Genomic DNA, 16,143 nt, shown 5'->3' with positions numbered 1-16,143 from the left:
TAAATATTAGGATAAAGAAAAGAAAATTAGGAGAGACCTAATTTTGTCTGAGCTTAAAATCCATGGATTTCATGAAAAGTAACGATCCTAAGTTTACTTGTTAAATGGGAATGAATCTAACAAATCAGCAAATGTTTAACTGAACGCCTGAAGAGGGCATAGACCCAGGGTGATCTCCACAGGCTCTGAGTATGGAGATCATCTTAATTTTAGCAAGGGGATTTAGGTTTTTTTTTTCTTATGCTACAAAACCCAAAAAGATTATTTAAGCTAAAATGCCTTTGTATGTCTGTAGCCAGTGAAGGAGCCGAGCCTTTAATGCATTTCATCCTTCCATTTTCTACAGCATTCTGCAATCTATACATAGATCACTATGTAGGAACTAAGTCTCCTGTAGGAACATTTCAAATCAATCTGCCTAGAGAGTAATTATTTTCACTTCATAGTTCTGGGTCAAAGATGAAAATAGAGTGTTGTATTTTCTTCATAAAACCCCCACATTTCCTGACAAATTACTTTTTATAAATAACAGAGATTTGCTATGAAAGGATATGATTTTCAAACTCAGTATTGAGACACAAGTTAGTGGTTCTTATTTTTGGCAAGAATTTTAAATTATATTGAGATGTTTAAAGTCAGGAAAGCAATTTTAGTTCTGCAGGTTATAAAGGACAATGCTAAAAGACCAATTAATTGATTCTTTATTTGCTGTTAGCTTGGTCACCTATGGCAGGTCTGCTATGCGGCATGGCTGCCACCTCAGTAACTCCAGTGTCCCATGAGGGACCAAGCCAGAACACAGCGTGTTCTTTGAGTCCAAATGACCCAATCTGAGCAGCTGTCAGGGCCCAGAAACTCAAGCTCTGGCAATGGGCAGTGTTCAGGGATGCTCAGGGCAGGCAAATGCCTGATCACATCAAGTATCAGAAAACTGATCCCATGCCAAGTCATAGACCTGGTAACAAGTATGATGACTGGACATACAGCTGGGCATCATATACTCAGGATTTAGGAGAGCCATACAAGGGGACAACTGGCTGCAGTTATACCACATCAAAAAAAGTTATAACGAGAAGAGGAAAGTACAACCAGGAAATATTTTTAATTTCAGGCATAACAATTCTTCAGGCAAGCCATAATTACTGTATTTGCATTGGTCACAACAGGACACTATGCCAGAAAAAACGGGCTAAAATCTTTCATCTAGTATTAAGAGGTTACCTAAAAGAAAGAGTGTCTTTTAAGCCTGGTTCCCCAGTGCTTGCAAAATGGATACACTTCAGGAGCTCAAGGCAATGAACAATGAAACAGGAAAGAAATATTCATTTTAACCTCAATCCAAAATGATGTTTTGTGCCATATTTTCTACTGTAACTTACATCTCTGATCAAGTCACCAGGAATGCATTGCTGCCTCCGAGAGAGCCAGACCAGAGAAGTAGCATGTGCAAGCATCCAGAGCACATGCAAGTCCAGAGGCAAGCCATGGGGTCTCCACAAAGCCAGGAAATTCAGGGGCAGTCTGCAGACGGGGAGATGAAGACTTCCATTGCCAGCTGCTGGTTTTGGAGAAGTTCCCTTCCCAGCAACCATATAAAAAACCTCCCTTTTATAAAGAACAGCTGGCAGCAACATGCCTTCTGAGAAAACTATTATCTTACCGGATTACACAGTGTTTTATTTATGTAATGTGTCACTGCTGTAAGAAAAATCATTATCTTTCAAGTTTTGCATTATTAGACTCTCATGCTGAGCTTCTTACTCCAGCAAAACACTCTCTTAGATACTGCTCTAAATAAGAAGTGATGAAATAAGCCCTCAGACTATACACAAATTTTCTTTGCACAGACACAAGGACACTGTCAGTAGGCTCCAATCACTACCCCTTACTTATTCAAGCACTGATCAGACTAAAGTTGGAGGCTGAAGTCATTAACTATGAGGTAGTTTACCTAATCTAAGGTTAGAGGGTTTCTAAATCTGATCCAGGAGGGCTGCTAAAGCCAGTAGAAATTGTTAGTGTGGCTCCTCAGCTATGTAGGTACTCCACACTGATCTGGGGAAGCCCTGAGATCTTTAAGATATATGTTCATTTTCATGGTATCAGACAGGCCTTAGACAACATATTTCACCTTCCTAGAGACCAGCCTCACTTTTCTTTTTAGACTGTCATGGCTACAGCTCTCTGCTATTGCCCTTCACATACTTTATTGCTTGGGATACACTGCACTAATTCACTGTTGTCCTCCAGCTGTAAGGCAGAGACAAAAAAGAGCTTGCCACCAATTCCAGGGAGAAAAAAAAAAAGTATTACAAGGGCCTGACTTTGAAAAAAACTTTACTGAAAATAACAACTACACAGCGTATCAAATGGCTCAGAATGATGTGATACAGCTATGGCATGAAGCCAATGGGTAAGCAGAATGATTTTACAAAATTAATAGAAAAAATCTTGATACTGTAATTTTGATAAGATGTAGGATCTTAAAAGGCAGTAATGGGTGGCCAGATCAACAGAGCTCAATTGTGCCTGTACCTCAGATGCTGTGAGGGAAGAAGCACTGGTCCAGGCCAGCAAGAGTGGACACAAGGACTGTGGGACCCAAGAAGAGGCACAGTCAAGCCACAGGTGTTACAGCTCAGGCAGGGGTCACATGCAAGAGTCTCAGTCTAAAAACATCTACCAAGAAAAAGTTGGGGAGCTCCTGCTGAGGTTCCTTCTCTTGAAAATTCCCAGGCTGACCAAGGCATCTTTTATCAGCCGGCCAGCCTTGAGCACACAGCTAAACTCCTAGGAGCAGGGGGTATGCTCCTGCCTGACACAGACCAGAGCCCACCACTGTATTACACCATTGCCAACCAAAAAATGTATGTTACAAATACAGTAAATGGATGTACTGTTGCCAGGACTCCATCTCAACATGAGCCTTGTTTTCCTTTGGTTACCTAAACCAGCCTAACCTTGTTCTGTGGTTAGTTCCAGCTGCACAGGTGAAATGTTTAGTCCTTCCACCTCATCTTACCTCTACCTGTTGCCTTCCATTCTTCTTCTCAATACATATCCCTTTGGCTTGCCTTAGGCTAAAAGCATCAGCCTGTACCACTGTCTCTAAAAGAGCTCAGAAAAACCTTTTAGCATTATTATATCATCACTATGACTCTCTATATTGTTTTATTTGTCCCTTATGTTAAAAGCAGCCTTTCCACTCCACCTGGTGGAGCTGAGCACGTGCCTGTAACACAGTATGCAGGTGTACCAGACACAGTTCCACCTTGCTTGCCCCAGGCAGGCGGCTTTTACAGTACAGGTACCAATGTCCTCACCCAGAATTCCTGCTAAGGTCAGACATACGGGCACCTTAAATGCACAGTCTGATGTCATACAACACAGCATGCACAACCCTTGGGTATGTGCCTTGGGACTGTATGCAGCCCCAATCAGACACACCTCTATAGTAGGATTTACTACCGTACCTGTCTCATGATGCAAGGACTAACTAAGGTTACAAAGCTCTGAGCACAGGCATCGATGTATTATTTCTGAACAATTACGAAGTTGGTGAATGGCATCAGAACCCAATAATGCATCATTATGGAGTGGTATCAAATACCCCAAAAACTCTTTGGATGCTGTATTTTCCCTGTTAAAACATTCACCATGTATTTACACTTCACACATGCTTCTCTTTCCATGTAGTTGAAATGCCAATATGGAAATGAGAACAAATGTTTACAAATTGAAAGAAATACATGTTCCCTTCAGTTTATCTACTAAGTTTTGTTTTTTATTTATTTTTATTATCCCAAGTGCTTCTATGGAACCTCTTCAACCCCTTACCACATTTTGCCAAGCACCAATTGATACAACACATCTGCTTCAAGTCCTGGGCACTTACTACATTTAAAATGCGGGACATCTACAGACCCTTAGGTTTTACCCATTTTTGTCAAGACTTTTACATAATTTTCCAGTAATGGTGTGCTTGGAACTCCTTATAGATTCAAAACAGAGGTAAATGCCTTTCTAACCACTAAGTATATAAAAGCACAATGAAAACTGAATACAGTGATGAATGTGATATTTTAAATCCAACAACAACCCAGACTGCCATGATCCTGCCGACTGTATGCTACAACGAAGTCCCAAGATGCTGACTTTAAGAAAAAACAGACAAACCACATTTATCATTCCCTTGGATTCTCACCAGTCCCCAGGATTACATGATAAACAATTTCACTCGTGTGTGGAGATGTGCTGTAATTCTTGCCTTGCTTGTAATCTTAGTTTTATTATGTACTTCCTTTCCTCCCACTTTTTCCATATATATAAACACTGATTAGAGTCTTGTCTTTTATCAACCACATTTAACTTATATCCTAGTTGTTTTCCTTCTCAAAAGAAGAGATTTTTAGTATGCAGTCCTCATGAAATGCAGATTGCAGCAACCATGACACTTCATGTATCCCACATATCAACAGAACTGCCACTGCATCCCTCATAAAACACTATGATAACTGCTGAAGATATATTTAATATCATAACCCACAAAACCTGCAAAAAATAAAACCTGAGTTCAAATAATACCATGTCCAGTGAAAGCACAAGAGATCCTGTGAATTAAGCCCTGATCCCAGCAGAAGACCCTTGTTCCAGAAGGCCCTAAAATTTCTGCAGGTATGGCAAGCATATTCCAAGCAGTTTTGGTTACATTGCAGTATCTATTTATACTGCTTCTCAATTTATTCTGCTTATTCAAGGGTAGATCAGAAACACAGTATTTTAATAAGGAATGTGAAAATTATTTCTTCTTAAAAAGCCAGCACCTTTCATCATACTGCAGAAATAACTCAACTTACACAAACACTCCAGTAAAAAGTACATGCAGAATGAGAGATAACTAAAGTCAGTGTGTGACTTCAGTCTCATCACTTTTCAGAACTAAATTCAGATGTTACTAACATTTACATCCATCAGAATATGTTTGGTCATTTCACTGCAGCTGCTACCTTTTTTTTAACGTTTTCACTCTAAGATTCCTTTTCAGGAAGACAGAGCATTAGTCATCCTGCCTGCTAGGAGCACCACAATATATGGCAGTACAGAAGCTTGTCAAAAACCTTGGTACCCAAGTTATGTGTTACCAACAGCCCTACAGACCTTTCCAGAGCACACTCAGTAAACATGACAGGAAGCTTGCCTTAAAGTTTCTGCATTTTTATCGGTCTCTTGACAATAAAACACCTTCAGGAAAGAAAGTAAAATGGAAGATTAATCTAGGGATTTATTTGGTGGTTTCCTCTTTACTGCCCAAGTCCAGCTCACACTTAGGAAAAACAAGGGTGAATTTTCCTGATTATAACTCTTCCCTTCCATTTGTCCTTTCACCAGGACCACGCTAAAATATGCTTTATAGCTCTAGCTTAGCTCTTGTTGAATTCAAGCAGCCGTGAATGTTTGCCTTGGTTTCCCAACATTCACCTGTGTTGCCATTGCACAAAAATGCTGAGGCAGATTTACACAAACAAACATTTATTTGCAGAGTCCACTACTGATGACATATATCGACTCAAGCTGCCTTAGGGAAAAACAAAGGACAGAGAGGCAGGAAATGTGATAGGCAGAGGGGGAACTCTTCCCAGGGGTCAGGAGGGAATTACAGATTCCTAGAATCGAGTCCAACTGCAAACCTAACACTGCCAAGACCAGCAAAAGAAGTGGCGGGATGACCTGAGCCTTCTCCGCGTGCTCTCTTCAGTGCAGCAGGAGGAGAAGGGTTACAGATTGTACCATGCTTGCCTTCTAGTAACAGCCATTTTATCCCGCACCTAGCCCAACTCCCAGTCTGCAGCTTCCTACAGTGCTAGCACACTAGTGCTGCCAGGAGCACAGTTGACCACCGCTTTTAAAGTATTGCACACTGACTGCTAAGGTTCATGCGATTTATTACTACGTAAAATGCAATTAACTGTTATGTATGGAGTCACTAAGTTCTTTCGCGGCAGGGAAAGGGGTAAGAGGTGAACCCCACACCAGTGGCAACCACTGTCGGAGAGAGATCCACCGCAAAAAACTAGGCGTGGTGAGAGGTACAAGTCCCGGTGCCTGAGGACAACAAGGCGGGAGCAGCTCGGCCTCGGCAACTTCAGGGAAGTCGCAGACAGCCGAGGCGACAGACTGCATCCCCGAGACCCGGGGCAGGGCTACGGAGCGGCGAGCAGCTGTCCCCAGGCCTGGGCAACGCAGACAAGCACAAACCCCTCAGCCACGAGGGAGCGACCTCGGCCCAGACCTGCACCGCCTACCCGCTCCCTCCCCATGCTGGAGCGGCCGTAGGGGGCGGACCGTCATAGCCAGCTGCCGGCCCGTGGGGGCAGGGAGAGGCGCCACGCCACGGCCATGCCTCCCCAGGCGGCTGGTGCTGGTGGGGTGGGACGGTCTCGCCTGCGGATGGCGCGCAGCGAGCCCATGCGCCCACCGCAGCTCCCGGGAAATAACATCGACCACGTGTCACTCGCCCACCCGCGGGAAACGCGAGCCCGCGCGCCCCAACCCCGCCCCCGCTTCGCCCCAGCCAATGAGCGGACGCAGCGGAAAAGGGGGCGGGACCTTCGTGGTGACGTCAGCGTTGGGGGAGCGCGTGACACGAGGGAAACGGTCTCTCCTGGGGAGTGGTGTGGTCACGTGGGATAGTGGCTCCGCGCCGCCGCGGTGCGGACCGTTCCATTACCCACCGGATGGGGGGGGAGGCTGGGCTGGAACCACCGCGGGCGGGGGGCGGGGTCGGCCGGAGGCGCTCCCGTGACGCCGCGTGGGGCGGGACGGCGGCGCGCGGAGGGTGCGCGCAGGCAGCAGGAGCGGGAGCGGGAGCCGGAGCCACTCGTTTCTCCGCACCACCGCCATGGGCCGGACACTCGCGTTCTCCCTCGCCGCCCTTTCCCTGGCGTGCTGCCTCTGCGAGCTGGCCGCGGGCGCCACGCAGAGCGGCGGCAACGCGCCCGTCGGTGAGTGATTCGCGTATCCCCCCTTTCCCCCGGGAGCTGCTGACGGGGCAGCCCCGCCCGCTGCCGGGCGCTGGGGGGAGCGGGGCGGGCTCCGCGCACCGAGCCCTGCCGGCCCTCCCTCCGCGCCCGCTGTCGGAGCCCCCGCGGCCGGCGGGGCGGGAGCGCCGCTGCGCCGCCCGGAGCCCGCCCTGCGCTCCCTCAGCGCTCGGCAGCCGCCGCCGCTTCCGCAGGGCGGCAGCGCTGCCGCCCGCCCCGGGCGCCGCGGCCGCAGCCCGCTGGGCGTTTGGCCCGCTATCCCGATTGGCGCGGGTTTGGGTCCGTTATCCCGGTTGGACGCCGCCTGCGGTGCCCCCTTGGCACGCCGCAGGGGGCCGGGAGCCGCTGCCGGTACCCTGTACGCGGGTGGTTCCTGTATACTCGGTGCAGGTCTGATAGCGAGGGTTCCCTGACTCAGCGGTGGTGGTCTGTCCCTCCCGCCGCTCGTTCCTTATCCAGGTGCGAGCCCCATTAGCCGTCTTGTGGGTTTGCCCACTGTTGCCCACAGCTCTGGCCCCATGAGCTCTGTGCTGAAGTGTTTGCCTGGCCGAGAACCACGAAATGTGCCGTGCTCCAGGAAGCGAAGGGGAGCAGTTTCGTGGAAGTACTTCGGTGTTCCGTGGCCGCGTTGCGCGGTGGCGCTGGAGGCAGCTGGGTTTGAGGCTGCCCGGTCCCCGCTGCCGCAGCCCTTCTAGGTTTCCTCTCCAGCCCTACTCTGAGGGCGGGATGCAGGGCGGTGTGGGACACCTGGTGGGAACCGAGAGCTGCTCCGTGACTGCTCAGCCAGGGGTTAATAGCCGCTCCGCTGCAGCGGGAGAGGGCACTGTTGGTCCAGCAGGACGAACTCTTGTTTCCAAGTTTCCTCCTCGAGTGTAAGGGGAATATCCGAATTTACCCCGTGTGAGAGCCAGTACAACAGGTTTATCTTGGGAGCAAACGTCAGCTCGCTTAGTCTGAAGAGCTGAGTTTGTGATAACCAGAGTAATTTTTTTCAGTAAGGAGTAGGCATCTTCTGATGGGGAGAGCTGGGAAACTTGCAGTTATCCCATATAAAAGACCCTAAGAGACAATGTCTGAGACCCTGCCACAGATTCTGAAGTTAACAGCTCATTGATAAAAGCTCTTCTGATCCTTTGCTCTTGCACATCAGATCCTTCTCCACGATAGTCTGGGAAAGCTGTTTTTGAAACTAAACTAAAAGCGCTTGTGCATCTGGTATTAGTTAGCTGCACTGACTGTCTTCCTGTCTCCACAGATGTACTGTGCTACATTTTCTGTGTACCAGTGAGGAATTTGCAAAAGTCAGGGTTGTTCATTTGTCAGAAGTCGGTGGTGTGTGTGCTGTGATCATTATATCCAGAATAATAATTGACTGACTTCTTTTTTCCCCAGAATTTTTTTCACCCCTGAGATCTATCATCCAGAAACTGTCATATAGCTCTTCAAGTGGTTTGAGTGCTGCCTTCCCAAAGGGAACAGTGCAACTGTTGCATACCTCACTGATGCAAACCGACAAAGATCTTTTCATATCTTATGTGAAAGGGAAGAAATAGTGCCAGCATTTCTGACCTGATCCTAACATAACCAAGAGAAAGGCCAGGTAGATTCAGGCTTAATTCGGATTGTCAGATTACTGAAGTTACTTAATGTATTTGTAGTTGTTATCTGAGAGGTAAATTACCATGCTGATTGCCAGAGATCTGTGGATAAAAGTGTCCTCTTCACGGAGAAGAGGGAAAGGTCACCCAAAGGTGGATAGGTGGGTATAGTGTGAAATGTGGAGAGCATGCAACATGTGGGTTGCATGTGGGTTTTCCAAGTATGATGGCTGTATGAGTAAGTATTAATTAAAACTAATGCAGTCAAACTGCAGATTTGGAGATCTTATTTGAGCCAGATAGTGGATGTGTTGTCATTGTGGTTTTAAGGCCACAATATTTGACTGAGATTGACATAAAAAAGCGTCTGGACTAGTTAGATTGCTGGCTTTTGCTGTGATCCAAATATGAATAGATTGACTTCCTTTCTGCTCTCCTTTTTTATGCATGTGAATATGAATTCCTCTAGATTCTTGTCTTTATTCGATTGCTTTCTACTGTAGGGTTATATATAGCTGGCTGTATTACATAAAGGAAAAATAAAATCAAAAGGAAACAGGCTTTTACCACCTGAAGTTTCAACAAACTTCTGCAAAATCAATTTAGTGAACTTTAGTAACTTCACAAGAGTAGTATATCCACTATTATCTGAGTTTACTGTAGTTAGATGTTGCATGAGGCAGAATCATGGTGTACATGTAGGGGTCTGGTTTAGCAATATCACTATTGTCTAGAGGAAAATGTGTTTACTTCATGTTAAAAGCATTCAAAAGTTGTAGTTGGCTCAACACTACATTCAGGACTGACATGGGAAAATGTGGGCCAGTTTTTAGGTGGCCCTAAATGGACTGGGTGCCAGTGGGACTCAAGAGAAGGTCGATTCTGATATATCTGGCCTATCTCTGTAGAAACAGTTGGCTCTGGTTTCCCAGCATGCTGAATTATGTTCAAGATGTGAATAACCACATCTGAATGAGCCCTGAGTATTAAAGGCTTCTGGACATCATGGTATTTCAGCAGGAGGCTTGCTGATGTATCAGTGTATGATTAACCAACAGTTTAGACAAGCTGTCTATGTGTGATTAACTTGGATGATACAGTAAGTTGCAGAAGACTTCACAGTTCTGCATTTTGGGTGAGGTGTTTTGGTTTTTTTTTTTTTTTTTGTACAGCACATACTGAAGCTGAGAGTACCTACATCCAGCAGCAGCTCTCGGAACAGGAAGCTTTAGTTAAGCTTTCAAATTCTTGATGAGGTCTTGGTTTTCCCTTCATTCTGATTCAGTTGTCTAACCACTCTGATTTATAGTTGAACTTGGTAGGTCAGGTTCAGTCTAAGTTGCAATGAGGTTGGGAAGCAGTACTGTATGCCTAGTTCCCTATCGTGTAAAGCTTGTACAGTAGGGCTCTTCTCACTCCTGTTTGCTTTGAGGAATCATGCGTTGCCAGTTGAACACTGGCTTGACTGGGCTGCCTGTGACAAGATTTTTCATGTATTCATTCGTGTAACTTCTGATGTTAGTATGGTGGAGTCAACTGCTTTGTAATGTCATACTAAAACTACAGTAGAACTCAGTGCTATATGAAATAGCTAAAACTATGCCTTCTTATGCTGGGTTGTTTTTTAGCTAAATACCACCATTAATCTCTTTAATGTAACTCTTATTTTTTCATAGCTTCCAGTACTACTGTACCACCTTCCATTGCTACCGCAGCGTCTTCCAATGCTACCACAGAATCTTCCAATGCTACCACAGTGTCTTCCAATGCTACCACAGCATCCTCCAATGTGACCACAGCATCCTCCAATGTGACCACAGCCAGTTCTGCTACCACAGCTCATACTACTATAGGTAATACAGTAGCACTGAACATAGAATGGCAGTAAACTAGGAACTGGTGAATAAAATGGAGGATAAGGACTTCTTCCACAGTTCAGTGTAGTAGCTTGAGTACTAAACATCTGATGTACAGAATACATAAATGGTTTGAAGGTTTGGAAGAGGTGGATTTTAAAAAACTCTTAATTATATTGGCAAGAAGCATTTTCTCTGTTAAACATTGGGCCAGTGGTAATTGTTTGAATTAATCATTTCCACTAATCTTTCCATTAATCATGAATTCTTAAGAGGGTTTTTTTTGTTGTTATTCAGAAATTTCTCTGCCATCTTAACAGTGAAGTTCTTAAAAAAATTAATCTAATCTTTAAAAGCATCTGCTTGTCAAGTGAACTGGGAGGTAAAAGGTTGGTACTTGATTAGTCTTAGGACAGCCTAATGTACAGTAGGGCGATGTTTAGCTTTGAGTAAACCTACAAATGTTGGCACTTGTTCCAGGCACATAGTGAAATAGTGATTCATTTTTAGTAATCCTAATTGGTAGGGGAGGAATGGTCAGAGACCCAGTGTTCTGGCCTGATAATGAAAGAGTTTTTAGGAGGCAGTTTAGCTATAGGTGGGTGGTTTTATTCCAATGATGGCATTCACAGTTAGTGTTTTGGGGCAGGAGGAATGTGTATGTCCTGTCTAGAGATACTATATTAAGTACTTTTTTAGTACAATTAATACTAACTGATTGTAAGGGCTGTTTAATGAAGGTCCTTTGCCTTGATGCAGGTACTCAGTTGTCTTGAAGCAGCTGTCTTGGTTCTTGTTCAAATACCAGTATTTATACTAGTACTTGAAAGAGAAGTGGTTGTGTCGGAATGAAGAATCACTGTCTGATCTGTGGAAAACCTTGAAATATTTGGATAACAATGTTATGCAAGTTTGAAAATAATCCCTATTGCAGAAACTTGGTGTAGCGCCACACAGCTGAACACCTAAATTGTGTGGGATAGTCTGAGGGCAAAGCTTATCCTTGTTGAAACAAAACAAGAAAAATAATTTGCATAAGAACTTCAGTGCTTGCAAATTTTGCTGTTGAGGTTTATGGTATGCATGTACTGTCTTCTCTCAAACAGCTAATGTCACCAATGCAACTACACATGCTCCTCTGCCTACAGCTACCGTTACTTCACCTACCACAACACCTACTACTCCAGGTAACTGCTACTACTACCGTAATTAAAGCATAAAATACTTAAAAATTAGTGTTGTTTTAAAAGTTATCTAGAAAGACTTACCAACTGGCAGCATCAAAGCAGTATTGCTGTATCTGTTGTTGTCACTTCTAACTTTATGGCAAGTCTAATTTTGTTAAGGTGATGTGTGTATGTAGCAAGGTAATAGCCCAAGAATCAGAGCTAGTTGGTGAGATATTAAAAATGGGAAACATTTTGGTCAAAAAAAATCAGCTGGACGATTTTAATAGTGTGGCTGGAATTCACTTGTTAACTCACCTGTCCTTGGGAGGTAATATTTTGGCTTTCAGTTGCAGCATAATAATGGGATGCCTTTTTTTTTTTTCTTAAATGAAATTGAGCTACGGTGATGGGAATAAGCTGAAGTATTTTATTTCTGTGTCAGTCCTAAATATGCTATTTCATGAAAAGCTTTCACAAAGTAAAGCTCTTTAAAACTAGCCTTCAGCAGATGGCTGTTATTTCCAGACTCATATTCGTTGGGATTTCAGCTGATTTCTTTAAGCACAACTCTTGCGGTAAAATACAGTAGATGGAAGATAATAATTTATTTTGAATTAAGCAAAAAAAACCTGAGCAAGGAGCAGAGACCGTAAATGTGTCTTGAATGTGAACATATCAATAATATACTTCTATGTAAAGGAGGAAGGCTTTGGCTCTTTGAAGTACAAATAAAGTTCAGCTGGGTATTGCTCAGTATTGAGGTCCAGAGCAATTTGTCTATAAATAGCTCTAGTCTTGTACAATCAGTATTTAATTAGAATTTCAGTATCACTGATCTAAATGCAGATGCTGATGTGTCTTTACTTTTGATATTTTTTTTCCAATGATGTTCTGAGTAATCTTAATACAAGGAAGCCAGCACTAAAATCTGTAAAACTGTTGTGAGCATTGTGCACTTACAGTTTCTAATGTGGTGTTTAACAGGTACGAGTGCTACTGTGACTCCTGCACCTGCTGCACGCAAATCTACATTTGATGCTGCAAGTTTCATAGGTGGAATTGTCCTTGTTCTGGGTCTGCAGGCTGTTATTTTCTTTCTGTACAAATTCTGCAAGTCAAAAGACCGAAACTATCACACACTTTAGGATCTGCCACTTTGTATTGGACTAGTAGCCCAACACCTGTAGTTCACTGAACCAAAATATTTTCTGTTGCTCATGGAAGACAGCAGTTCATAATATCCTTTAAATCTCTAAAAGAAGACTTTAAATGAATATTTTTGCAACATTATACTTGGCAAGAGGTGATATGAATCTCTTCAACAGGATTACTTGCAATATGCTGCATGGGTTCTGATGGCTGTTTTATTTTCCTTTAGTGGCTGCTGCTGTGGGACTTTTCTTGATATGCCAAATGTAGACGTTCAGAGATTCTTATTCAGTGGTAACACTGTTGAGTAGACAATCTCATGATGACTTATTGTGAAGGCTGATTTAATCCACATTTGATACAATATCCCTTCAGTTCTATCAAGATGTGAATTATTGGTGACTAAATTCAGGGAGTGAAATACCGTTTATACTAGCTTATGGCTCTTAACAGCATGTTGCTAGAAAGATGAACAAAAATGTAGAATTAGATAATGTGTTAATAGAATAACATAACCCTTTTTATTTTTTTTACACAAGAATAAGGTTGCTTCATAAAATAGTTCATTCCAAACAGAATTTCTATGCCCTTCTCAATTAATGTTAGGGGTGGATGTAAGGATAATTCTTCTAATAGGAAAAAAAATATTAGTGCCTTAAAGACTAAATTTCAGTAGGCTGCAAACGTGTCCCACCTATCTCAAAGATAAATAAAACTTTTAATTACTAGCTTTACATAGAAAAATAGAATACATGTGACTTGAGCATTCCAGTTTAAAAAATTTTTCACTAGAATAACTGTCCCTTATTGACCTTGTTTTATAGTGAGGAGCATGGTACAGTGATGTTCAGCTACAAACAGAAGCTTTGACTTGTTTACCTTTTGTTCTGACCTACAAAGACCAACCATAAAACTAGTGATAAAATGCTGTTCACTCCCGGTATATAAAGGCAAGAACTCACATTTATACTTGAAATACTAATGTTTAGGAAGTCCTGAGGTTTTTGTTGTTCAGATGGTTCTTAAACTCATTGCAGTTAATTTCAGGGGTTTGGGTTGTTGTTTTTTTCTTTTTTACTCTCCTGTATGTCTGCTTGCTGACGGAGTAGTTAAGGGTAGTTCAGAGGATCTGCTGATTTGATCCTAGTCTGGGTTGCTGTAGTCCTGTGACTGCAGACTACACCTTTTTCTCTTTCCTCTTCCCACTTCCAGGCATCAGGTTTGTGTCTCCCTGCAGTGAACTGGTTAAGGAGATCTATTCAGCCAAGTAGTTGGTTTTTTTTACTTGGCTGAATCAGCCATGTGATCTGAGTATCAAAGGTACGTCATCTCCAATGCAGACTGACTTGAGCACCTGTGAAAATAAACCCACAGGAAAAATGGAAGTAAAGATAAAATCAAGTGGTGTATGTAGCACATAATGCATAGCTTCTGATGATATCCCTTGATCATCAATTTTGGGATAATCTGTAGTACTGTCTTATTAGCTCTGACTTGACTGGAACTTGGCACCCAAAACAAAATAGCATCAATAGCAGATAATACTCATGGCAATGGAACTTAAAATATGAAGCAAATTAAGTGCACTTCAGTTGGAAATTTAAAGTGTACCGTGTCGCTTTCTTGTGTTCTTTTAGTTTGAATGGCATTGTTTCTGTTATACTGCATAGAATACTCAAATTGCTACAAAATGCAGAGGTTACTTACCAGTACTGTATCTTTGAGTTTATTAGCTTTTGATTTTCTAAACAAAACTAAGACAATCAGCTCAGGTTTATGAAAACAGCAGTGAGCAGCCAGTTTCCAGCAACAGTATGTGTGTGAGTTAGATGATATATCCTTGGCCTTATTGTGAAATCACTTAAATCTGTCCTTTCCCTATCTAAGAACTGTTTTATTCCATTTGTTTCAAACAATATCCATGAGCTTGTGTTCTGTACTTTGAAGTGAACGAAGTACTCTTCTAAAATATGACAGTTCGCTTTTAGCTCAGCAAAGCAAACTATGCCTAATGTATAATTTTTGGCCTCAAAGGGCTCTCTTTTGGGAAACTTGCAGAAAAGTCCTGCAGAACACTTCAGAGCACGGGAGTCATTGGCACAAAAAGAGTTGCTTTGTAAAATGTTGCTGAAATGCTTATTCATGAGCTATGCTGGTCCTGATTTAGATTGCTGATAAAGTATGCTGGTAAAGCGAACTAAAAATAGTGTTTAAAGTGCCTTAAAATTGCTTAATCGTTTGCCTCAAATTTTGTTTAAAAGGGGAGAAAGGATACCTTGCCTTAGTTACTAAATTTTCTGTGGTGCCAGCAATTGCTATTTTCCAAGACTTTAAGAAACCCAGGATCTCTGACGTGTTCAGATGCCTATCTGAAAAACTCAAGTTTGTGCTATATCAATTTAGTCATGTTCCAAAGGGCCTGCACTACACACCTCTTGCTCATTAGCCTTGCCAGCAAGGTATAAGTCCACAGGTTAGAGTTGTGGCTGGAATTGTTTCCCTTTTAGTTGTTTGTGGGGAGGGGAGGCTGGGTTATACATCTTCACCATGTGCTTGGCTGCCTCACTGTTGAAAGTTATTACTCCTTTGTGAAATGGCAGTATCAGCTGATCTGTGCTGTGTAGTAGCAAAAAACCTGAAGTAACAACTTGCAGTTTTTCTTGGCCTTGTGTTTTGAAGTGGAAGGTAACTCGTAGATCTGTAGTTGTACTTGCCCCTTAATCACTGAATTGTGATTTTAGGCACTGAATTGTAGTGACTCTTCAAGTTACCTGGCTTTTTCTTGAGGCCAACTTGTGCAGATATCAAGCTGTTACCTTGTGAATGTTCTCTGCAAGTGTTGCTGTAAAAGTTTGTATTTTGTCTTCAGTGGAAGAAAACTGAAGCAGTTGTAATCGCAAAACCAAATTGATAAATAAAATCTGTTGAATGGAATTTTACCTGTAAACTTTCTTTAATGTGGGCAATCCCAGAGGGTACTGTGTGCTTGTGAACTTTCTGGAAATAAGAGCTGTTTTCCATAGAAATTGAGAAACACTATAGGGCAAAAAGGATTAAAGATTTGTTAGCTTTTCTAAATACAGTATTAACTTTGCATATGGTATGTGCAACAATACTGATTCAGATTTAGAATCATCTCCAAAGAATTTTCATTTAGGTCATGTTTTTCCATGTTATCTTAACTCTGTTTTTCACAAAAAGCTGGAGAACAGCAAGGCATTTAAGTGTTCCACTTGCAATAGCCTGTAAGGCTTAATACTCCTCTTTTCCATAGTAAAGTTTATAATACTGGATGTCAGGCTGAAGGGGGGCTGCGGATTCCACAGAGCCTGTT

The 16,143-nt window shown here is 42.9% G+C and overlaps 1 protein-coding gene across 1 annotated transcript; it reads left to right on the top strand.

Annotated features, from left to right (window-relative positions):
- The first annotated feature begins 6,828 nt into the window (after positions 1-6,828).
- Positions 6,829-15,743, top strand: CD164 (CD164 molecule). The gene is made up of 4 exons (XM_017829482.1): positions 6,829-7,001; positions 10,312-10,488; positions 11,598-11,678; positions 12,645-15,743. Exons 1-4 carry the CDS (start codon positions 6,899-6,901, stop codon positions 12,803-12,805), a joined length of 522 nt encoding a protein of 173 aa, XP_017684971.1. The 5' UTR covers positions 6,829-6,898; the 3' UTR covers positions 12,806-15,743.
- The last annotated feature ends 400 nt before the right edge of the window (positions 15,744-16,143 follow it).

This window comes from Lepidothrix coronata, unplaced genomic scaffold (assembly GCF_001604755.1).
Source record: "Lepidothrix coronata isolate B3197 unplaced genomic scaffold, Lepidothrix_coronata-1.0 Scaffold5, whole genome shotgun sequence".
Taxonomy (NCBI): domain Eukaryota; kingdom Metazoa; phylum Chordata; class Aves; order Passeriformes; family Pipridae; genus Lepidothrix; species Lepidothrix coronata.
The sequence above is the reverse complement of the archived record's forward strand: the minus strand, read 5'-3'. Positions and strand labels throughout refer to the sequence as shown.